The sequence below is a fragment of the Gouania willdenowi genome, chromosome 10 (assembly GCF_900634775.1).
Source record: "Gouania willdenowi chromosome 10, fGouWil2.1, whole genome shotgun sequence".
NCBI lineage: Eukaryota > Metazoa > Chordata > Actinopteri > Blenniiformes > Gobiesocidae > Gouania > Gouania willdenowi.
In genome coordinates this window covers 30,221,623-30,248,099 of record NC_041053.1, presented here as the reverse complement: position 1 = coordinate 30,248,099, position 26,477 = coordinate 30,221,623, and the positions used below count along the sequence as shown (strand labels likewise).

The 26,477-nt window shown below is 39.0% G+C and overlaps 1 protein-coding gene across 6 annotated transcripts; it reads right to left on the bottom strand.

The window, feature by feature from the left end:
• Nucleotides 1-1,194: 1,194 nt before the first annotated feature.
• tmem255a (transmembrane protein 255A) lies at nt 1,195-25,755 on the bottom strand. Of its 6 annotated transcripts, none has more exons than XM_028460180.1 (10): nt 25,470-25,755; nt 17,391-17,533; nt 16,980-17,042; nt 13,316-13,405; nt 11,979-12,038; nt 11,783-11,871; nt 11,595-11,666; nt 10,670-10,838; nt 10,223-10,372; nt 1,195-2,459 (listed from the first exon to the last, which is right to left on the bottom strand). In XM_028460180.1, the coding sequence occupies exons 1-10, from the start codon at nt 25,522-25,524 to the stop codon at nt 2,316-2,318; spliced, it is 1,035 nt and encodes a 344-aa protein (XP_028315981.1). In that variant the 5' UTR covers nt 25,525-25,755; the 3' UTR covers nt 1,195-2,315. The 6 variants fall into 6 exon arrangements, with proteins under 6 accessions (XP_028315981.1, XP_028315982.1, XP_028315986.1 ...); XM_028460181.1 differs by having other exon boundaries at nt 10,670-10,832; XM_028460185.1 differs by lacking the exon at nt 25,470-25,755 and adding an exon at nt 17,155-17,294 and having other exon boundaries at nt 17,391-17,515.
• Between the last annotated feature and the right edge of the window lie 722 nt (nt 25,756-26,477).

The window sequence follows — 26,477 nt, the reverse complement described above, 5'->3', positions numbered from 1 at the left end:
ACAACTGAATATGTAGAGATGATTTTAAACACAATATCAATGGCATTTTTCTGTCACCAGTTTCACTGTTACTTTTACTAAAACAGCCTGAATTAGGAAGAGCAGTTTTTGTTGTTGCATCTATTTTGTTTTCTCTGGTTCTGTACTAAGAAGCTGGATAAAGTAAATCCGGGATATCTCTCCGTTAGCGGACTTCACCTAACCAAACCTCTGTCCTACGAAGCAGGATATAAACACGTTCACTTAAGCGAGTGCATGCTCCTGTGACAGATGTGAAGATTGCAGCGTCAGACCAATCCCAATCACGGAGAAACTATGTAGAGCAACTTGCATCACAATTGAGGAATAATTCTTTAAAAATAAGATGAATTAAAATCCCATAAATCTGACCAAAAACAACATTGTTGCTGCAAAAAAAGGAGGAAGAAAAGAACACAGGCAGGAAGCTGTCGACTCTGTTTAAGGCACAGAGGTAGCGCCTGACTCAGGCTTAATCAGCTGACTGCAGATAACTCCATCAGATTTAAATCTTTAACTTTCCCTAAGAATGTCATCAGTAAATGAAATGATTGCATTTCTCAAAAGCAGCTTTCAGATATGCACCAACCAGGATCTTCTAACAATGGGCAGGTCATTTTTTAAGAGAACTGAGGCGGGGCTTTTGTACTCGCTCAGATCTTATCCACTTCATAACCTGGTCCCGAACCGGGTAGGTGTTCAGCCTAAATTACCATGGTGATTTAGCCCGGTAAGACGTTGGCCAGCGTTGTAGTACAGCACACACCGAATAAATCCTAGAAGTGAGAGCAATAAGAGGAAATCCAGCTTCATAGTACAGGCCCTCTGAGTTTTACAGTTATTTTATGAAAACACTTAACTGTATGTTCCTTAATAAAGTAAGTAGATCCATATACAATCCAGCTATTAGTTGGTAATTCATCATACAGGGAGTAGTAGGAACCCCAGGAATAAGAGGAATGGATGGAGGTGGATCAGAATGTAGAGCTGGTTGTTTTTACAGTTTTACAATATTGAGTGCATTACACACTGAATTATTATACATTTTAATGACAGTGCTATCCTGGTTGATGAGTAATGATGCCTTACCACTGGGTGTTACCATGGTAATGAGCTGCAGCCAAAGCTACACTCCATTTGTGCAAAGAATTGCATAATAGACGAGAACGAAGCGAGTGAGTGAAATCTGATGGTTGTTTATTATTAATAATAATAATAATAATAATAATGTACAGTGACTGTAGAACTCATCACATGGAATGATTTAAAACAATATGTCAACTCCAAAGTCTCCAGTCTGATTCCAGGCGTTTGTCTTACATCCACAGGTTTGCATGTTCTCTCTCTGAGCATGCAGAGGTTCTCTCTTGGTTCCACGGCTTCTTTCCACAAATCCAAAAGCCTTCAGAGCTTCATCTTCAGGCTGATGTGTTGTTTCTTGTTGTCTAATATTTCACTTCACAAACATGCAGAAAGACTATCGATTAAAGAGAACATAACTTTTGGTGCAGTCAGTGGTCAACACGGTTTTTTCAAGCCCTGACTATTTTGTGCATAGTTAGCATTTTTTTATTGTGGTTCACTTGCAATCTGAAATCATATTTTTTTTTAGGAAATCAGAATAATACTTCATTGTCTTACATTTATATACACACACGGGTATATACAGTACATAGACATTTTTCTAGAAGATGCTGCTGTGCAGTGTTATGGATGCTTTTTTTTGCTCAAGACCTCATAGTCATGGGTATAAGTTCTCCTGCCAGTCCTGGAGTTCCATCCAGCAGCAACTTTAATCCTGCTTCCTTATGTAAGCACTGCACTAAGTGTAAGGTTTATTTCATGTGTCTCTAAAAGTCAAAGTGTGTGTTTTTGTGATTTTCTGTGTCCAAAATGAGCCAAACCTGCACGTGGGCTCTGGTACAATCATATAAATTGGTGAAAGATATTACTATTTATTACAAGAAAAAATAAAAACAAATTAAAAAATAAATAAATCCAACATTAAGGCATTTTAAGTTAAAGAAAAATAGAAGAAGAAAAGAAAAGCCCTGTTCCTCTAATAGTTCCTGTTAAAGAGCAGTGTAAATGAACCTGGAGCTGCAGTTCTTGTGAGTCCAGACAGACGTGTAGCAGTGGTGGATCTGAGTCAGCGTTCTCATCATGAAGCCCTGCATGGCAAATGTTTGCTCAGTGCACTCTTTGGCCTCCGCTCTATTTCCTTCATCCTACTACGAGCATTTGTGAAGAAAGACCCCAGAGGAACCATGGAAACGCTCACCACACACGTCCCCGTCCTACGGGCTGTACGGCGGCGGCTTCTCATCGGGGTCATTGTAAGGAGGGGAGTACCGAGGTGGGATCATGGTGGGCCACAGATGGCTCGCTCCAGACTGAGAGTCATCGGAGAAGCCGGATATATCCGGGAACATGTAAGAGCCCTGCAACAGGAAGAGAAAAACAACATTTATTTACAATTCAGATGATGAACGAGAGCGATAGAGAGTCAAACCCACACCACCTTCATGAGATGGAATTAATTCTAACACCTTCAAACAAATAAACACACCGTCTTATCAAAGTGCCGTTGCCTTGGTTACTGTATTCCAGTCTAGCATCACCGTAGCTGCACATGTGTTGCATTCAGTGTCGTCATTTAAACATCACTCTTCTAAAACCTCCAAGAAGCTAATCTTCATTGTGCAATGTTGGACTAAATATGATCATTTGAGCTTAAATTCTGACTGTTTTTTATGTTTCTGACTCTCCTTGGTCATTTGAATAATTTTATAATCTAATGTGGGTTTTATTTTGACAAAATATTAACCAAACCAGACCGTACACCAGGATTTTTCAACTTTGGGGTCGCCTGGAAATAAAATAGGGCCTGAAATGTCTAGTAATAATAAAACGTAAAAAATTATTAATTAAAATTGTTTTTTTTTTTAATATATTTAATGTATTTGTGTCAAAGAGCAACCGTAGCAGTGGAGGCAATCAATGAGGCAACCAGGCTCCAGAGTTTTGATGCATCAGGTTTTTGTCTTTTTATTTTCCATTGGCACCACAAGCACAGTGCATTTCAATCTCCACTCAACTCACTACTGACCAGAATGGAGGTCCCTATATACAGGTGCATCCTTAATTAGCCTGTACCAAGCATGGGGTGACATTTGATTTACATATTAAAAGTACAACATAAATATTTACACAAATAATTCTTAACAGACACCATCATAAACAATAACCCTCTATTAATATAATTACCCTTATTCAGATCCCCTAAATGATTAAACTAATTATTTACATTGATTTCTAAACATCAAGCTCCCCTGTTCCTTAGTCCCTCTTGGTTTCTCCCACCTGGAACTATAAAAAGGTGTCCACAGCCCCGGGGAATTCTTTCACCAGGACACCACAGGAAAGAGGAAGAGACCATGCACAGGTAAGCATTGCTGTATATTGCATTTCAATCACACCCAGAATAAGAGAACATATTTAATGGTTTTATCTATCATGTCACTGCTAAGTTATTTATCAATTACAGTATCTTAAAATGTATTTTCTGTTTTTATCACTAGATGAATGCTGAAACCCTGTGGCCTCAACCATGTGCTTCATCACCTGTCCTCATGATGTCAATTTAAGTAAATTCATTAAATCAATACCACAGAATGTGTCTTCTTAATTTCATTAAGCACTGCCAGTCTGTTCACACAATTTACCATGTATACATTATAACAGTCCATGTGTAACGTCACCTCGTCGTTACATTTCCTCCCCCTTCTCCGGCAGTACAGTACCTCCATTCTCATGTACTCTGGAAAGACAGTCTGCTACCAGGTTGTCCTTTCCAGCAATGTACTGTACTGTAAAGTTGTAAGGCTGCAAAGAGATATACCAACCGGTAAGACGCATATTGGAGTCTTTCATCCTGTTTAGCCATTGTAGCGATCGATGATCCGTCTCAAGAAGGAAGTGACGTCCCAGCAGATAATACCGTAGAGCACTGATTGCCCACTTCATTGCTAGGCACTCCTTCTCCACTGTTGAGTACCTTGTCTCTCTGTCCTGTAGTTTCCGACTCAGAAAAAGAACAGGGCGCCGCACCTCCTCAATGTCCTGCAGAAGCACTGCACCCAGGCCAACACCAGAAGCATCCGTCTGTAGTGTAAACGGGCGAGAAAAATCCGGACTGTGGAGAACAGACTCACTTGTGATAGCTGCCTTGAGGTCGCTGAACGCTCTGTCACATTCGTCAGTCCACTTTACTTTGTTCGGTGCTGAGGCTCTGGTGAGTTCAGTCAATACGGCTGCTCGAGAAGCAAAATGAGGAACAAATTTACTGTACCAACCCACCAATCCAAGAAAAGAGCGCACCTTTTTCTTTGTGGTCGGCACAGGATAAGAATGGATAGCATCCACCTTCCCCACACGAGGCTTGACAACCCCCTGTCCAACAACATGGCCTAGGTACTCTACCTGGTGGCGTGCAAGTGCACACTTGCCCGGGTTAATGGTTAGACCAGCTTCCTCAATCCGGTGTAGCACCTGGCGAAGGTGAGAAACATGGTCCGTCCAGGAGCGACTGTAGATAATCACATCATCCAGATAAGCTGCTGCAAACTGTGACACATCTCTCAGCACTTGGTCCATAAGTCGCTGAAAAGTTGACGGTGCCCCCTGGAGACCAAATGGCATCACCTGAAACTGGAATTTTCCATAGGGTGTTACAAAAGCTGTGAGCTCTTTTGTCTCTGGCGCAAGGGCCAGCTGCCAATACCCTTTACTTAGGTCAAGCGTTGTAATGAACTCTGCCCTTCCCACTCTTTCCAGCAGTTCATCAATACGAGGCATTGGGTAGGATTCAAGCTTTGATACAGAATTCAGGTACCTGAAGTCAATGCAGAACCTTAATGAACTGTCCTTTTTCGGAACCAATACCACCGGGCTGCACCATTCGCTGGTTGACGTCTCAATGATGCCCATCTGCAACATAGAGTCGATCTCCTTCTTAAGCCGTGGCACCAACCTCTCCGGGATCCTGTAGCTCTTGCGCTTGGCAAGAGCATCCTGCTTAAGGTGGACTTTATGCTGGACCAGGTCTGTAAAACCCGGCTTGTGTTGGAAAAGCTCCGGATCCAAAAGTACTCTCACCTCCTCCTGCTGGACCACGGTCAGATGCGATACATCCATTGCAGCATGCTCAGCAATGTCGGGAAGAAGTAATGGCTCCTTTTCATCCTCTTCCATTGCAGGACAGATGAGAAGGTTCTGGATAGAGTGCTCAAAGGAAGGCTCCTTAAATGCTTTCAACAGGTTAACATGAAATACCTGATGTTTTTTCTTTTTATCATGCATGTACAGTTCATAGGTGACCTTACCCAGACATTTCGTAATCTCATACGGTCCCTGCCATCTTGCCAGCAGCTTACTGTCATTGGATGGGAGCAGCAGCAATACCTTTTGCCCCAGATGGAAAGTTCTTTCTCTGGCACTCTTGTCATACCAGGTCTTCTGGCTCTCTTTCGCCGATCTCATGTGTTCATGTGCCAGTGCCGTCATCTGCTCCAATCTGTCCCTCATCTTCAGGACATAGGCCACCACATTGTCACGCTCAGCCTTTGGTTTCTCCCAATGTTCTTTCAGAAGGTCAAGTGGGCCTCTCACTTGCCGACTGTACAACAGTTCAAAGGGGGAGAACCCTGTCGACACTTGTGGAACCTCTCTGTAGGCGAACAGTAGGTAGGGAAGCCACTGGTCCCAGTCTGACCCAGTTTGGGATACAAACTTGCGTAACATATTTTTCAAAGTTTGATTAAACCTTTCAACCAAACCGTCTGTCTGGGGGTGGTAGGGAGTGGTCTTAATGCGCTTTATCCCCAACAACTGATACACCTGCTTTAACATCTTAGAAAGAAAATTTGTGCCACAGTCAGTGAGAACCTCCCTAGGGATGCCTACCCTTGAAAAGAGCTGTAGAAGACAGTTAGCAACATGTTTAGCTTTCACAGCCTTAAGAGGAAAGGCTTCGGGGTAACGAGTGGCATAGTCACAGATTACTAAAATGTATCGATTCCCTGAGCTTGTCCTCTCAAGGGGACCCACTACATCCATGCCTATTCTTTCGAATGGTGTATCTATGATCGGCAGTGGCTGTAGTAGAGCACGGGCTACCATTCTAGGGAATGTTAACTGACATGTCTCACAGGATGCACAGAAGTTTTTAATATTAGTATACATTCCAGGCCATGCAAACCTACTGCCTACCCTGCGGAGAGTTTTTTGGAACGCTAGGTGGCCTGCCCATGGGATTGAGTGACCCAGCTCCATTACCTTATATGTAAGGCTCTGTGGTACCGCCAAAGTCTCAGCTTCACCTTGACGCTGGTAAAGTATGCCATTTTTAATAACATAGTCTATGTCAGTGACACAATTTACTTTGCCATTCCTCACTCCTTCAACCTCTGAGACCATTTCAAACCATGGTTTTAGTGTGGGGTCAGCTTGCTGTAGTTTAACAATATCAGAAGGGACAACGTCATTATTAACCTGTTCGGGGCATGCTTCATCAACCTGGATTCTGGCTGTACTCCACAATTTTTCTCTCCTTTTCTGGGCCTTTGACTTACGTCGCTTCACTGGTTCTGATCCGAGGTCAGAATGAAAAAACGGTAACATTTCTAGGGTATTTCTTTCTTTCTGAGCCCTAGTCATTACACTATTGCATACTGCTGGTTGGGCACTTTGAACTGGCCTATTAACAGGACGTTTGTGGTGTGCAACTTGTCTCTCCTGCTCTATTAAGTCAAGCAGAGTTGGAACATCATGACCAAGAACAACTGGATATGGAAGTGTGGGCACTAATGCTACAGTAAGAAGATAAGTCTGACCCCCTACTGTAAGATAAATCTCCGCTGTGGGATACAACTTCTCATCCCCATGTACACAACTAATGTTGGAAGTCATCTCACCCCACATTTCCCTTGGCACTAAACTAGGCAGAACAGCAGACTGAAAACAACCCGAGTCAAGAAGAGCCTCCTTTCGTTGGCCATTTACTAATGCAGGAGTAGTAAGTGCTTCAACCTGAACTGGAGCATGTGCTGGGTGGGTGGGTCTGGGAAATGAACATAGAAGAGAGGGCTTATTTTGTCTGGTGGCAGGGCATGTGTATTGGGTGTGACCAAACTCATTACACTGATAACAACATATGTCTGGCTTGGATGCAGAAAAAAATTTCTTATTGCTATTTGGTCGACTAGGGGAAGGTTGTCTAGAGCTAGACTGATGTCTGACCTGAGAATGACCACTCCTCTCACCCCCATTGGACTTACGTCTGGCAAAGCTGTTGTCTCGGCCCAAGGTGGTTTGTCTCGATCCCGTTCCTGTTCTGGCTGAGAGGAAAACCTCTGCAAGACGGGCAGCCTCCTCTGCCGACCTCGGGTCCCGTTCTCGGATCCAGACTTCCAGCTCAGGTCCCACCATTCTCAAAAACTGCTCCAGTATTAACATCTCTGAGATGTCTTTAACTGTGGAAGTCTCTGGCCTTGTCCATTTATTGAACAGATCCTTCAGCCGCACATAGAGTTCACGGGGGGATTCACCTTGGTTGATGTCCAGGGAACGAAACCGTCGCCTATAGGTGTCAGCTGTAATCTCATATTTGGCCAAAATGACATCTTTCAGTTTATCATAGTCTTCCGTGTCAGCAATATCCATGTGGACATACGCACTCCGTGCCTTACCAGTGAGTAGAGGGATCAGCTGGATAGCCCACTCTTCTTTTGGCCAACGGCAGACAGTCGCAATCCTTTCAAACGTTGTCAAGTAATGTTCAATATCCTCACTATGAGAGAGCGGTAACAGCTTTGGCTCACGTTGGATGCTAGGTGTCCTCCCTGGGGTAGGTTGCTGTAGCTCCTCCTGCTGCTGGAGTTGGTTTGGAGCTCCACGATGATAATCAATGTCATCATTGTGTCCGTCTGGACCAAGAACTCTGTTCTCATAGTCCTCTTTTAATTCTCTCATTTGTGCTTGAATCTGAGTAAACTGGTGTTGCATACTTCTCCATCTTTGGTCTTGGCGTCCAGACTCCTTTTCCATCTGTTGGTCCCTTGATGCCTGGGAATGGACCAGAGATTTGACCAAGTTTGTCAACTCCTCCAAACCGTCCGGGCTGCTGGCTGCTGATGCACCTTGCCGCTCTGCTGAGGTAGCTGGTTCACCATCATCTGGCTCCACCATCAGCTCCCCTTTCTTTCCTCTGGTCATGGTTCCTCCTTAAAGTCCTGCTGATCCCACTTCTGACACCACTTGTCAAAGAGCAACCGTAGCAGTGGAGGCAATCAATGAGGCAACCAGGCTCCAGAGTTTTGATGCATCAGGTTTTTGTCTTTTTATTTTCCATTGGCACCACAAGCACAGTGCATTTCAATCTCCACTCAACTCACTACTGACCAGAATGGAGGTCCCTATATACAGGTGCATCCTTAATTAGCCTGTACCAAGCATGGGGTGACATTTGATTTACATATTAAAAGTACAACATAAATATTTACACAAATAATTCTTAACAGACACCATCATAAACAATAACCCTCTATTAATATAATTACCCTTATTCAGATCCCCTAAATGATTAAACTAATTATTTACATTGATTTCTAAACATCAAGCTCCCCTGTTCCTTAGTCCCTCTTGGTTTCTCCCACCTGGAACTATAAAAAGGTGTCCACAGCCCCCGGGGAATTCTTTCACCAGGACACCACAGGAAAGAGGAAGAGACCATGCACAGGTAAGCATTGCTGTATATTGCATTTCAATCACACCCAGAATAAGAGAACATATTTAATGGTTTTATCTATCATGTCACTGCTAAGTTATTTATCAATTACAGTATCTTAAAATGTATTTTCTGTTTTTATCACTAGATGAATGCTGAAACCCTGTGGCCTCAACCATGTGCTTCATCACCTGTCCTCATGATGTCAATTTAAGTAAATTCATTAAATCAATACCACAGAATGTGTCTTCTTAATTTCATTAAGCACTGCCAGTCTGTTCACACAATTTACCATGTATACATTATAACAGTCCATGTGTAACGTCACCTCGTCGTTACAATTTGTTTTATTTATCATAGAATAGACTAAAAGAATAATAGTATAAAAGAATAAAAATAAAAAAACACCAGAAATAAAAATAGAATACATACAATAATAATACAAATATACAATGATATATAAAACAATAGTGATATCATAGATATACAGTGCAGGAAGGGGCTGAAAGCTCAAAGAGCTTAAATAATTATTATTCTTTTCCAAATTAAAACACCACATACTGGTACGTAAATTCTCTAACAACTGTTTATATACTTTCACTTTCTCATATATACATCTAGTTCAGATAAAAAGCAGTATGAAAATATTAAAAAAACATTTTTCAGAAAGAAAGTCTCCGGGGTCGCCAGACATTTGTGACATAAAAAAGGGGTCACGACAAGAAAAAGGATGGGAACCACTGATTTAGTGTCTCTGGAATAGATTTACAGTATTTCCATAGTTTATATTATTTCCGGTCATCTCCTGCCTGGTGTGAGACCAAAACTGACCCTTGTATTTTCAGTTAATGGTCTAATCCATATAATTTCCCTCATTATTATGGAACATATATTTTGGAACCTCTGCCTTACACCATCAAAGATTCCAATAAAATTTTGGATGGGATTCAAATCAATGTACAAATATTAAAAAAAAAAAAATCAATTTTTCATCTTTGGAGAAATTTAAAAAAATCTAATTACGGTTTTTAATTGATCAATCTTTAGGAAACTTGACTCAGTTATGTCTGGTTGGTTTCGTACCGCACTTATTTTAATTTGGATCAGATCAAGATTGTGCATTTCATCACAATTTTTCCCTAAAAAAAAAAGGGGTGCCCATACATTTGGACCTACTGTATTGTTATTACTGTGGATAGAAATTTAAAGCATGAAGGATCATGGTACCAAGATCATGATCACTGAAATATCTGGATATAGAGGATATTTGGTGCTCTTGTTGTCTATGTAATGAGCACTGCTGCTGCCGCTGTTTGTTACATTTTGTAAACACTAAAGGGAAAGCTACATTACAAACTCATAAATAAAGAGACCTTTTACTGTTAGGAACTGCATCAATGTGAATCTGTGTGTCCATACTTGTGAGTCATGGGCAGTGTACGGCGGCAGAGAGGGGGCGCCGTTGTAACAGGGGGTGATGATGGCAGTGGTGAGCCGAGGTTGATTGGAGGAGATGGGAGCAGCGATGGCCTCTGGTTCAGAGGTGCTCTCAGAGGCAGGAGATGGAGTCTGTGGAAGAGGAAAAAACTCAATCATTTCATTGATCACTTCACCACCTGCCAGGGCTGCAGAGAACGTTCATATTTTTAAGAACAGGCTCAAGACTCACCTTTTCAAATGAACTTTTAACAAATCATTTATTCATTTTAGGATCGTTATCTTTTATGTCCTATGTATTTTTAACTATGTAAAAGCACTTTGAGCTGCATCTCTTTGTATGAAAAGCGCTTTTTATAAATAAACATTAATTGATTGATTGATGTCTGTTCTGTTTATCAGTAAAATCTCTCGGGTAGGGGGCCACACCATATCTTTGAAGCCTCCCAGCACAGCAGCTGTTATGATGCCGAGGAAGAGGGCGATGATGTTGAGGATGGTCGCCGACCATAGCAGGTGATAAAGGTGGACCACGTCCTGGCAGCTCCTCACGTCCGTGTACTCGTGGTAGCCTCCGATCATCTCCACTCGACTGGGCCAGTTGTTTGGACAGTAAGGGAGGTAACCAACAGTAAAGACAACCATTAAGGTTTTTACTTGTTTTGGATCAAATGAAAAAACAACAGCAGAATGCAGGTGATTTGAAAAACTACAGCCGGGGGTTTCTGTTTTTCACTAAATAAATGAAAGAAACAAAATAAAGTGTGCAGATGGAGTAGGGTGTAGGATGAAAACATGCATAGCAAGGGGCATTTTACTACATAAGCATATTGCATTCACTTGAAAAAAAATTTTTTTTTTCCAGAATAATTTATTTTATTGGTTTGGTTTTCGAGCTATTTTTCATGTTTTTTTAACTATTTTTTTTTTCTTCTGTTTTTTCGACTATTTTTTTTCAGTTCATCATGCAAATATTTTTCTGTTTTTCTGACTAATTTTTTTCAGTTTTTCCTGCGAATCTTTTTCCCCACGGTCACTCAAGATAGAATTAGGAGACTGCTGAAAATACTGGATCTGGGTGGTGTGCAGCTGAGGCGCCAGTAGAGAGTTGAAGCGTGCAGCAAGGATTCGCCCTAGGATGAATGTTCTTGCAGGATTTCCAAGTACCAATATTTCAGAAAAATATTTTGCACGAAAGCAGAAAAATTTACTCTGAAAAACAGAAAAAAAATACTCTATATTCAAGTGAATGCATTATGCTTTCGTACTTTACAACACATTTTTTATCAGTTTTAAGAAAAACACCATGGATAGGGATGGGAAGAATAAAAAAAGGCCATTATCGGAGACCTACTTCCATATCATGGATGATTTTCTAAACTTTTTCATAACCTCTTTATTCTGCAGTCCAATAAGAGGATGCTCTCTGAAACAAAAGTTAAAAAACAAAGATTCTCGTTCGGATACATTCAACGCCATGAGCAAATCTAGCAGCCACGCCTGCATATCAACGATCCAATGATAGCGAGCCTGAATACTCACTTCCCACAGTTGTAGAGCTCGCAGCAGTAGCAGGTGTTGCTCTTTACGTGCAGGTTACAAGGCGTGCGTGATGATGTCGGACATGGCACCTGGAGGACAAAGAGATTTCATGTCCCTGCAGTGAAGTCTTCGTCAAACTATTAATCAGTGTTCAGGTTAAGATGACAAAGGAGGAACTGGATGGAACGTGTCTTACGTCCCGATCAGTCTCACTGGAGTGATAGTCACAGCGGCCGGCGTACAGAGGCCGGAGGTCCTACAGGAGAACAAATGATAAGAAACATGATGGAGAATAGTCAAGACTATGGTTCACCTGTTTTCCTGATCCATCCTATCAACACACAAGCCTCTCCCAGTGAACACAGCGCACAACATACAGTACACGCTGACTATTTTTACTCCTTCATTAGACTTTTGCATTGTCAAAGAAATCAGATGAAAAAAACTATTGTATGACATTGTTTTGTCCAGATTCTTGTTCTGAATTTACACAGTTTTTTTATGTCACTGCACAAAAAGTTTGTAAAATAATCAACAGCAGACAAAGGAAATGTGGTTTATTTGTGCTGCCTCCAAAGTAAATGCACACAATTAATCCAAAAACATACAAAATTAGAGAAAAATACACAAAAGGACAACAATATACAAAAAATGACTCAAATAAAAAAAATGAAATATCAACAGAAATATACAAAATAATGCACAAAAATATGAGAAAGATATGTAAAATGACAACAAAACTACACAAAATGATTTTAAAAACAAAATAATGAGAGAAACATATGAAAAAAAAATGGCAACAAAAATGCACAAAATGACTCCAAAAACAAAATCAGAGAAAGATATAGAAAATGGCAACAAAAATATACAAAATGACTCCAAAAACATCAGACCCAACATGGAAACACGAGAGGGTCAATAATAAAGATGCACACATATTTATGAATATAATTTGGTGTTCGTTTCTGCTTCACAGCCATTATAATCTCCAAAGGGTCTCATAGTTTTTGTGTGAAGTGCATTACACAGTACTTTCTCTACGTGACTCAGCATCACACGTGTGACAATAAATGACTATGATTACTCAAATTCTTTTATATTTTCTACATTTGTCAACTAACCCCTGGAAAGACAGGGACCTGTTTGTATAAATGTGATTCTGTTTTAAGAGTAAATTAATTACACTATGTATAATTTTTGTATAATTGTATGAATAATCACTATAGTTGTCTCCAAATGAGCCTGTGTGGCATTTTCCATTTCACTGACACATTAGATGTCATCATGATCTCCCCTTTCTCGGCTGTTATGTTACGTATTTCAGTGTAATTGGCTAAAGTGCATTAGATGTAATTTACAGTGCAGTCAGGTTGAATGTGAGCACAGTCATTAGCAGAAGGGCAACTAATAACACGTCAATCAGAAGCCTGTGCAGCAGTTACAAGCTTTAATGGAACTGGCTTTAAAGCAGCGTTATGCATATTTATAATTTAAAAGTTTAGTTATATAAGTGGATGCTTTACAAGTACTTACAATGTGCCTGGCTGCAAACACCCCGTCCACAATAGCGCAGCAGAAAGCAGCAACCACACCGAAGCTGATAAACACTATGGAAGCCACCAACTGTATAAAGAGAGAAGAGCAGCATCAGCTTCATCACTTTCCTCAAATATCTTAGTTTTTTTTACTAAACTGAAACACAGTGAAACTTGGCATGAAGCATTTTACACTGTGTATGCATTGTGAAAGGAGTGCTATGGTAGCTACCAGGGTTGGGGTCATTTATTATTGTGATAGTGTAATTGGTAATTAATTAAAAATTATGATGTGATTATAACTGTAATTGTAATTGGAAAAATATGCTGCTGTTGTAATCGTAATTCATTTGTAACTGAGTTCAGATTGACAATAAAACTGTCATTTACAATGTAATTAAATGAAAAACTGGGAAAACATGTTACAGTTCAATGGCTTACACACATGTAGTTAACAATTAATAAAATGTTTCATATCAAGTTTACCTGTTGATTCTCTTGAGGATCATTTAGCCATTTAAAAACAAAAAGACAGTCATCAACATCCCCGCCAAAAAAAAGACGGAACAAGGGCAATAACTCCAGAAAGAATAATTGCGTGCTTCTTATTTTCGAACTCCATTAAGGTATTGATACCCTGAAGCTACACACCAAATTTGGTTATCATATCTTAAACAGTTTCTGAGAAAAGCTGTCCCCTTTAACTCTGTCTGTCAACCCTAGCTTCATGCTAGCGTCTATGGGAAAACCCATGTATATGCTCATGCTAACATTTACCGCGATCGGCAGTGATTAATATAACACACCGTTTATGCTTACCTTTCACAAACACAGTCATAGGAGTGTTATCAAACAGTACACTTAAACATACTCACAAGCATATGTTACAAATACATATTATTGTTATTATAAATAGAAAATACCACTATACAAAAGGTTCGCTAGCTTCATGCTAACGTCTATGGGAAATATCGGCAGTGATTTATATAACATGTAACAACATATAATATTAGTAGAGACCAGTAGGCCATGGGCTTTCAAGATGGCGACTTCCGACTACTACGGCAACAATGCTAGGTCAAAACACACAAACTCACCCAGAGTAAAGAAAAACGAAACAAGGGAAATAACTCCGGAAAAAATAATTGCGCACTTGTCATTTTCGAACTCCATCAAGGTATTGATACCCTGAAGGCACACACTGAATTTGGTTATTCTATCTTAAACAGTTTCTGAGTAAAGCTGTTATCTTTAACTCAGACAGAGCCCAAACCTATAGCTCCCTTCTACTTTGTGGCGGGAGATAATAAATAGAAATCTAGGGCTGTAATGACTGAAAAAAAGCTCAGACACCCACATCAAAAATATTAATACCATGAGATGAGAAACAAATAAGATATACTATTTTTTTGTGTATTTTACAGCTGATTTAAGACATGGGTCAAAGCCAACCCGAGATGCTAACAGAAAGCTAATGCAAGAGGAGGTTACATTTTATGGGGCTATTTATTATAGGCTCAGTAATAGTGATTAGTTGTAATTGAACTTTAGCAATTGAGAGCGTAAATGTAATTGACTTTCAGGGGAAAATAATAATTATAATTTTTATTGGGAAAAATGCTGGTCAACGTAATCATGACTGAGATGTAATTGAACATGGATAATTGAAGATGTACTTTAAAAATGTAATCGACCACAACCCTGATAGCTACTCCCATGTGTTGCTTATTATAAGCCCTAAGTCCACTCAACGTTCCTCTTTTCTTTGATCGATGAAACACAGCAAGTATTCAGTTACAACAACCCCCCACCCCCCGCTATGCAGATAAACCAACTCACAGAATGGAGGCAGTACAAGCAACATAACTGAGGTGTAGATACAGCAGCGAGCTGATTTAACGCTAATGTACAAAATATACATCTACACATGAATAAAAGGTTTTGTATGTATTTATGTTCACTCATTCATTCAGTCATAGGTTGTGTAGCTCTACTTTTATTTGCCCTGACAACAAAATGTGATGCATGTGATTCTGACCTCGTTATGACCAACTGATGGATCAGATCACGTGTATCACATGCATCAGTAAAACAAAAACCTTTTTGACGAGTCATCAACATTGTCAAAGCTTTTAATGGACTGCGTGTGATAGATCCTGATTATTGCAGACTTCAAATACACTCTAACAACAGCTGAAGTCAGGGTTGGGGTCAATTACTGTACATTTTTCATTACATCTTAAATTATCCATGTTCACTTACAATTGAATTACGATTACAGTGACCAGCATTTTTTCCAATTACAATTAAATCAAAAAATATTTTTTTATCCTCAAAAATTCAATTACAATTACGTTCTCAATTACTAAATTTAAATTACAATTACTGACCCTGACATACATAAATAACTTAAAGTTCTTCCTCGTGTTCGCTTTTTCAAATCAAATCAATATTTATAAAAAGCACTTTTCATACAATAAAATGCAGCTGAAAGTGCTTTCACCAAGTTGAAAAAATTTTTTTATTTAATAATTTTGTTAGTATCTCTTATGATAACAGGTCCTAAATCAGCTGTAAAAAAAACACTAAAAACAAATATCTATCATCTAATTTCTTTCCTATTTATTGCTTACCTTGATAGGCTTCCTAATCAATGAAAATATAGGTTGTTAATATTTTTAGTGTGAACACAGCCTTTTTTCTTTAAATGGTAAAATGTGGCAAAGCTTGATATGAAACCTATTTTAATAATTGTTAACTATATATATGTAGAACTTTACATAGAACTATAACATGGTTCCCCAGTTTGGTGTTAAATTATTATTGACAATTTTTGTAGAATATTCATGGCAATCACAATTACAAAGTCAATTATCTAAACTCAATTACAATTTTATTATGGTTAGGACAGCAACTGAATTTTTAAAATTACAATTATAATTAAGCCATAATTGTAATACATTATCAATTTCGTAATTACAATTATAATTCACCCCGACCCTGGCTGAAGTCCATCACATACTCACAATACAACACAGAATGACTAACGCCACAACGCAACACAACACGAAAGCGCACACAAATACAAACTCCACAACACAACACAAAAGCAGTCCATTAAAACGCCACGTTTGTATTTGTGCGCGCTTTTGTTTTGTGTTGCGTTGTGGGGTTCTTCATTTTGTGTTGCTTTGCAAGCTTTTACGACTTTTACGACTTTGTACATATAAAACTCAGAGGAGATGAATTGCAGTTTGGATTAACTCGTAATCAACGCACTCAGACATGTACGTAAGTCGCGTGGCACCCTAAGCATCCAAACCCTGCTGCATTCAGGGAAACAGTGTCACGGCGCTGGCCCCGGCCCCTCCCACCTGCTCCTCTCATCTGATGTCTCCTTTGGCCACATTCCTACGCAGACGTCTGTCTTCCTCCGCTTACACTCTCTTTCTATTCCTGGCTGTGTCCGAGCACAAAGTCGGGGACACAACATGAGCCTCCTCAGGTTCAGTGGGACTCAAACGTCCAGTCTGCCGCAGCGCGTTTATCACATTAACACCACGGTGTTGCTACACTTGCTGTTTGCAGGTGAATTACAGAGCGTGTGCCTCTGCAGAACTGACACTTGTCTTTGCGCACAGAGATACTTTAAATCCTCTTACCATCTGCCTCTTGTTCTCTATCAAATGAGAGCCGATGATTCCCAGAAAAGAGCCAAAGCCAAGCTGAAAGGAGAGGAAAAACACAGTATGTGGAGGTGTTTTTCTAATGAGAAGGAAGCAGTTAATTCATATTAATAATGTTGATTAAATTGCTCTTAATGCGACTGAGTGTTACAGTTGATAGACTTAGTTTGAGATGTCTTCTGGGAGATTTCCACAACATGGTGGTGACCGACACACTTTAGTTCACTCAGAGTCTAACGACAGTCGTGCTGAATAATGAATGTGGGGAAAATCTTTCCTCAGAGGACTTCACTAATGAGGTTCATCAGCATCCAGAAAAATGGGAAGAGCTGAGTGAAAACACTCTGTCATCAATGATTACCAGCCAAGTGTGCGCCATGTACTCACAATGACTCCAGAGTAGTAGCCGCCCACCGTGATGTTCTGCGTCCTGGTCGTGGCTGCCAGGCCGAAGACCAGGATGAGCACGGATACAATAAGCAGCATGACAGTGACAATAATGGATTTCCTTTTCCTCCTCTTGAAGGAACCTTGAGATGTAGGAAAAAAAAAAAACAGGTAATAGCGCCATGAGGTGACTTCCCTGGAGGAACGAGAACACACTTCAACAAAATGCACTGAAGCCGTGTGTGTGTGTGAGGATATGAGCGAGTACACAGGAGTTACTCTTGCTGTTCTCTATCCCTGACTGGTGGCCAAATTCTGTGGAGACGTCTCAGGCGATCAAAGCACAGGAAGCTCTGAAGATGAAGTGATGGATGTGTGTCCATAAAACAGATATGCACATAAACACTGCAGTTCAAAAGGGCCTAAAACGTGGTCAATTTATCTCCTGGCTATAAAAAATGACATCATTATGTAAACTTCCAAGCAGGGGCCATCACACCGGGGAAGTTATTTATTTGTACAAAATGTCAAAGGTGGCAGGATATTATGCATCGATGGAAAACATCACATGCATGTGCTGAAAGTGAGAAATCACTGTGAGGGCATGAACTACATTTGAAGCAGACTGTTCGCTCAGAGACAGTGTTGATAATGTCTCAGAAATGGATAATCTCAGTAATGTCAGATCAAACTCTTTGTCTTCTGTATCTGTTTTTCCCACAGCACCACTGGTGTCACTACAGATTTAAAGATTGAAATAAAGCTATTTCTTCTCATGCACCTTTGTGCAGTAGGGCTGGGCAATATATCCAGATTCAAGATGTATTCAGTTTTCTATTTTGGCCACATATATATATATATATATATATATATTAGAGCTTTATTTGTTTTAAAAAACTTGTTTTATGAGTCACCGCTTTTGCTACTTCTCAGAACAGAATTGAAAGCAAAGTTAGATGATTTCCGAGTGTGTCCTAACATCCACACTAAAGACCTCACTCACTCGTACTGTCTCTTATAGAAGAAAAAGCCAAAAGTGGCACATTTTGTGCAACTGTTTGTTAGTAAACATGCCTGTGTGACATTTTGCATCAGCAAATTTAACCCTGAAAAATATTGAGATATGAGTTTTGGTCCATATCGTCCAGCCCTATTGTGCAGTTCTCATTCACACCAGTGTTATATTTGTCCACTATGTTATGCTTCATTCCCCAAAAACGGGATGAAAGGAAAAAAAAAAAAACCTTTGTATCGGAGGAAGTAGATGTTGATACAACCTTTCATTTTCAATTTACACTCAATTCTTGTTTCCACTTCTTCCTTACGCTCCTCTCCACTCAGATTTCTATTCCGTCTGCCTGACCAGCAGCCTGGCTTTATAGAATGCTGGCCAATCAGATCAGGTGGATCCCTCATCTGCAACTCAACATTTAATCAGCACCAAAAAAAAAAAAAAAAAAAAAAATCAATTAAACATTGAACTACTAAACAGAACTAACAAGAAGGCAGTCATCAACATCCCGCACCAGACTGGTTGTCATTATAACTCACAACCTTTTCCTAAATGTCCTAAATCTAAGAACTTAGATGTATACATAAGAAAATATTATGACATCAGAATATAAAACTATTAACAATCCTCAACGGTTTTTAAGAAAAGCTGTCCCCTTAGAAGATACCTCTAACAGAGTAAAGAAAAACGGCAAAAGGGCAATCACTCCAGAAAAAATAATTGAGCACTTCTGATTTTCAAATTCCAACAAGGTATTGATACCCTGAAGCCACACACCGAATTTTGCTATTGTTCTCAAACGATTTCTGAGAAAAGCTGTTCCCTTTGAAGATACCTCGAACAAAGTCCAAAAAACAGAACAAGGGCAATAACTTCAAAATAAAATAATTGCACGCTTCTCATTTTCGAACTCCATCAAGGTATTGATACCCTGAAGCCACACACCATATTTGGTTATCCTATGTTAAGTGATTTCTGAGAAAAGCTGTCCCCTTTAACTCGGACGGACGGACGGACGCACGTATCTCAAACCTATATTCCCCGTCCACACTTTGTGGTGGGGGATAATAAACATTGTTACTGTGAGAGGAATCCTCTTCACCCTAACCCTCCTCAAAATAAACAAGACAATAAGAAAGAGAACAAGCACATGACATTACTTCATGACACTAATTATTTTCATCAACATTTTTCCACCTTTTTTAAAAACACACAACAAAAAGCTGAGACATTCTGTCCAACTGGTTGCTGAGTGAAGAAAAATATGCACATTAAATGACCTGCAACGTAAATAATTCTGAATTGAATACATTTTAGTGTTGCCTCTAACTAAGGGATAAATTTCCTGGTGATCTTTCCTGTTTACTCTGCTTTTAGTGCATGTGAAATTTCAAGCATTTTTCTTCTCCAACATGCAAAAAAAGGCATTAAAGCCCACATGTTGTGACACTTTTTTAATTCTTTTATTTGAAGTAATGAGTGGTCATCATCTTTTAAATGATGAGAGGTAAAACATTTGACTTCACTTTATTCCGCTTGGTGTGGGACCAAAACTGACCCTTGTATTTACAGTTCATGTTCTAATCAAGAAAATTTCCATCATCATTATTACGATTATCATTTTTAACTACACAATATAAAACACCCTATTTTAATTTCTTTTTATTATGTTTACAATACAAGCATATTTCTTCCAAACTCAATGTCCTGAGTTAAAATGTCCATATTGTATTAAAAAGAAAACTTACAAAAAAGAAAAGACAACAGGTTGTAGCTCTGAACCAGAGGTGTAATTGAGAAAACTTAAAAATTACGCTCTCTCAAGTACGTCCTGTAGTGCCATTGTGTGTACCCCTACCCCATTTGAGAAACACTGCATTATCAGCTTGTGTGGTTTACTTTTTACGCAAGCTGTTTGATTAGAAACAATAGCTTCTCAGAAAGTCCTCACAATTCTCGGAAGTGTGCGTCTTGCTTGAACTCTTTGTGCCGCAGCAGTAAGCGTGCGCGCACACACAAATCTTCTGTCTGAGGTCTAGAAAAAAATCATTTCTTTCAAAGGAAAACATGTTGTGGATACAGAGTAGAAGAAGAAGCCATTTGGCAAAACTTCTGAATTATTAATCAAACAAAACATCTGAAGCTGCAAACGTGAGAACAAAAGCGGTAAACACGGGGCATCAAACTTATTCTAGTTCACACTAGATATTAACAATATCACATGTATGATCATCACATACGTACTGTGTGGATTCACAAAAATATTTTGTTAAAGGTATCTGGACCTGAACTCAAGTGTTTAGTTCAAATTAAAAATGAAGAAAAAAAAATATCAAAGAATGTTTGGAAAATTAAAGTAATGACCAATAGCAATAAACACTAAAACTAAACATGTAAACAATCCAAAAAATAGACAATTCTTTAGCTATGACAAAGAATCACCCATTTTTTAAAAGTTTTTTTTTTTTACTTTGGGGACATTTTCAGAATAATTTGAAGAAAACTGCAGGATCTATCTATAATACAAGAAAGGTATTTATAATAAAAAATAAACTAAATGAGAAAAAAAAAAACAATATTTATACAAACAGTATACTACAAAACCATAACAGAAATGCACAAAAACATACAAAAAGGCTCCAAAAACACACATTACAGAAAAATACACTAAACAACAAAAATATGAAAATGACTCAAAATACACAAAACTAAATGTGTATACAAAAAATACACAAATTGACAACAGAAACGCATAAAACTACACCAAAAAAGATACAAAAAATACATATAATGACTCCAAAAAACATACATTACAGAAAAATACACCAAACAAAAAAAAATATAAAAATGAGTAAAAAAAAAAATGCTATTTTACTTTGCAGATATACCCCTTTATAACACTACAGAGTATGTACACATCTTTGTACATCCAACCTTCAAACACACTCATTTCAACTTTACTTAAGCCCCCACTATATACTGTAAATACATACTTCTGACGGGCACTGTACTTGTTTTGGATAAATTGAGAGTTCTAATTGAGTTTAAAATGACATGCCATCATCTGATATAAAAAAACAAAAAAAACTGTGAGCCCTGCAAAATAGTTCATTTGTCATTTCATTTCTACTTTCTCCTGCTGGCCGCTTTGGATGCTCTAAAGCAGGGGTTCCCTGTTTTGCCCTGTGTAGCCCCTTTGCAATTTTATCAGTTCAGTTTAGTTTATTAGCCATTTGCAGTATGAAAACCACATTGGAAAAAAATGTGCAAGGAGCTCAAAGTGCAGCCAACATTTAAAAAGACATTCCACAATAAAAAACAAACAACCAACAATCAATCAATGCCACTAAAAATACTATAATGTAAAATACTGTACAATAAAGAGTCACATAAAAATGCTATATGGTCGATTCTGTACAATAACAAGTCCATATAAAATTACAGTGCCTTGTTTAGAGTCATCACAGCTTGTGGGAAGAAACTGTTCAAATAGCGAGCAGTAGAACATTTGATGGAGTGATGCCTTTTCAAAGATGGCCCTGGCAGGGTGGCCTGAAGGCATCATTCACTATTTGTTAGGCTCGATTTAAGAGTCTGGCTTTATCTGTGGCCTCCAGGAGTGGCAAAGTACAGCCAATGGTCCTGCTGGCTGAGCCAACCACTTTGTTTAAAGCATTTTAGTCTTTCAGAGTGAGATTATGAAACCACACAGTAATACAAATGGTTAATACACTCCCAATTACACAATAGTAGAAGTTTAAAAGAATCTTAGCATTTTGGGTGAAGTCACGAAGCTTGCATAAAAAAAAGAGGCGCTGTCTTGCTTTCTTAGCAATGTTACTGGTATTAGAGCTCCAGTTCAAGTCAGGAGAAAGAGTCACGCCCAAGAATTTACATTTCTCAACAATCTGCATATCACAATTATTGATATTAATAGGCAACTGAATTATATTGTGAGAAAAGTCAATAAATGTTCTCCAGTTTTTGATGTTTTCAAAAGCAAGTGATTCATCTTTTGAGCTGATAAGCCCAATGAAGGTTGTATCATCTGCATATTTAATTATCACATTGTTTTCATGAGATGCTACAAGGTCGTGAGTATACAACGTGAACAACAGGTAGCTTAAAATACATCCCTGAGGGGAACCAGTGCTAGCATACAGCTCATCAGAAATAAAACTATTGATTTTGACCCTTTGAGGTAAAAAATAAAAAATCAATTTTATCCATGGCATCATCAAGTCTAAGGTATTTGAGTTTATAAATAAGCTTTGTTGGGACCATCGAGTTAAAAGCTGAACTGTAGTCTATGAATAGCATTCTTATTTCTTACTATCAAGATGCTTGTAGACAGAGTTCAAAGCAAAGGAAATGGCGCCCTCAACACTTCTGTTTTTTTCTGTATGTTAACTGGAGCGGGTCCACAGACACAGGGATTTGTTCTCTGATATAATCCAGCACCAACCACTCAAAGGTTTCCATCAAGACAGATGTGAGGGCCACTGGCTGATAGTCATTCAGACACGTCTTCTTGGGCACTGGAATTATAGTTGATCTTTTGAAGCTCAGTGGAACAGTGCATGTTGAAAAGATCTGTCAGAACAGGGGCAAGTTGCTCAAAGCATAGTTTAAGGACACGGGAAGGATTACGGTCTGGTCCAGGAGCTTTCCTAACTTCAGTCCTGCAGAGGACCCTCTGGACGTCCTCCTCAAGGATGGTGAAGCCACTTTGCTCATTACAAGCAGGAAAAGCAACGTGTTCTACATTTACAGTTTCAAAGTGACAATAAAACTCATTAAGTTTTTTTGGCAGAGAAGGGTCAACATTTATAATGGATCGTCCTTTAGGTTTCCAAGTGGTGATGGAGTTTAACCCCTCCCACATACGTCGTGGGTCTCCCTCCATAAAATGTCTCTATCTTGGCTCCATAGGCTTGTTTAGCTACTTTAATGGACTGTTCCAGTGAATATCTGGACATCTTATAAGCTGCAGCGTTTCCAGATTTAAAAGCCTCAGCCCGCTGTTGGATTTTCTTATTCACGTCCGCATTATACCATTTTACCTTTTCACTAGCGTGTCGTTTTATAACTTTCCTTGGGACACAGCAGTCAGTACAAGATTTGATGTACCCAGTGACTGTATCACAATACTCAGAATGGAACACAGACTAATCTCACTTCCAGGCATCCTTGTAATTTAATTTCGACCTCCTTTGTCCAACACTGAACAGTACATAATGTAGGTTTTGATTGTTTACTCCTCTGTATGTATGAAGGAAGAAGTATTACAGAGTGATCTGATTTTTCAAAAGCTGATCAGAGGCTGGATCGATAAGCAGACTTAACATTAGTATAACAATGATCCAGGATGTATGTTCCCATAGTTGGATGCTTAACATGCTGATAGTAGTTTGGAAAATCAGTTTTAAAATAACATTTATTAAAATCACCAGCTACAGATGTGTCCGCCCGTGGATGTATGTAAACACCACACAGAAACGTCACGGGGAACTCCCAGGGGGAGATAAAAGGGGCGGCATTTCCCAATAATACATTCTAGATTGGCGTTGCAAGTTTTGTTTACGATAGGTGTACCCCCTGTACCCCATATCATAAGTGGTTGTGGGGTAATCTAACTAAATACTTTTTATGCCGTTACAATACCGTTATCTTTACTGAAGACTTTGTCGACATCCGTTGTAAGCAACTCAAATTTAATGAAATGAAAAATCTGAATTCTTTGACATATAGTAACTTTTTTTTAACAGCAGTTAAATAGTTACTTTCCTTGGTAATGAGTTACTTTTATTATAGAGTACTTCCGTTACTAACTCTTACTTTTTGGAACAAGTAGTGAGTAACTATAACTAATTACTTTTTTAAAGTAACGTTCCCAACACTGTATACAATGCATTGCGACTTTGATTTGATCAATTTAAAGGTAAATATTGTCTTCTTTGTAAAATGTTGTCTCCTAATATCAGAAGTGTGATCAAATATATATATATTTATCCTATTTATCCTTTATTCTCTATCTATCCTTTATTTATCCCTCATCCTTTATATATAGGGCGACCGTGGCTCAGGTGGTAGAGGGTTGTCTTCTGACTACGTGTCGAAGTGTCCTTGGGCAAGACACTGAACCCTAAGTTGCTCCCAGTGGTCGACTAGCGCCTTGCATGGCAGTCCTGTCCCACTGGTGTGTGAATGTGAGAGTGATTGGGTGAATGAGCTGATATGTAAAGCGCTTTGAGACTGCTTCAGTGTGGGGATAAGGCGCTATATAAATCAAGTCCAAGTCCATATATCATTATTATTATTGTTACTGGGTTGTTCTTTGTTTTTTTATTTATTTATTTATTTTTTTGTTTGTTTTGTGCACCAACTACCAAGACAAATTCCTTGTACTGTCCTTAAAACTGGTCATTAAAAACATTTCTGATTCTGATTCTGATATGCCACGACAGCATAAATTATTACCGTTTCAATACATTACAAGAAAGAACAGTATTTTCTTGAGATTTATATTATTGTTAGCTTGTGGTAAATGTGTAAAAAATTCAAATAAAAAATGAAAAAATAAAAATAAAAAAAGACTAAAAAGGAACTACGGTATACGTTTTCTTGTTATCTTTTTAAATACATTATAGTTGCCCAATAAACTGAGGGACCAGTACGGGTCACTCGAGGACCACCACTGGTCCGTGGGCCGCGCGTTGAGAAACACCGACAAATGCTTTGGAAGATGCCATAAACGTTTCAAAGATGAAAAATGAGGCCTTCAGCATTCTCACATATGTCAGTGCAGTGATGATGAAGATAAACATCCACCTGCATTGACGCAGTGAGGTGATGCAACGAGAGTGAGTGTGTGTGTGTGTGTGTGTGTGTGTGTGTGTGTGTGTGTGTGTGTGTGTGTGTGTGTGTGTGTGTGTGTGTCAGGATAACATGGACAATAGACGATAACTCGTTTTCACGAGATACCTGCTTCAAGCAAGCACGACCGCACTGTTGACCTTGCGCGCGCAGCCACACATACACACGCACGCACGCACACACACACCTACCCATGCTCGTGTCGGACAGCGTCAGTCCGCTGCTCGGGAGGCTCGGTGGAGGCATACCCGTCCGTCCGTCCGTCCGCAGGGCTCCAGTCCGCTGCCTCAGCGTGGACCTCCACCGTCGTCGTGACTTGGCGATGACGGTGCGTTCACGGACTCGAACATTATCTGGCTCGCTTTACATCCTCGTCAGAGCCAGTGAGCGACTTCTCCGGTTCCGCGTCCGCACCGTGCAGCGGACGTGCGCGCGTGCCTGCCTCACACAGTGCCCCAAACACAAAGTACTCACACTACCGTTACTTTCCACACATTGTAACGTGACAGATTTTGTTCTACGTACCTGAACGTTACACAGGGATTTTTCCCCAATTAACAAATAATAGCCACATATACAAAGACTAATAAAAACACAACATTGACAAATATCAAGAACTGATCAGAGAATAAATACTGAAACAAAAAAATTTGTACATTAGTTTTAAATATGTTGAACTTATTATTATTTTTTTAAAGGCTCATACGAAGAAAAAAAAAAACACGCAACGAATATCACAAAAAATTTACTTAACATGAATATTAACTATCAATATCAACTTTAAATGATTTTCTTTGAGCCTTTTGGCTATTATTATTATTATTATTATTATTATTATTATTATATCCATCCTGTAATGTCCACTGTATATACACACTACACCTCCTCTGCACCTCATGTACTTACCTTTTTTAAATCTTGTGTTTGAGACTGTGCCTCTCTAATTTTATTTCATCTACTCATATTGTGTTTCTATTATAATAAAGTTTTTTTTTTTATTTATTTCATATTTCTTATGTATTTTTTTGTCTTTTTGCACTGGATGGCCTGCACCTTCCCTTTGGTTGTACGTGCTGCAATGACAATAAAGAGAATCTGAATCATTATTATTATTATAACACAAATTACTGAAAATGTTCGATGTAGGTTGAACATAATAATGATGCAATGAAATTTATCAGAGATTGTCTTCTTTTCCC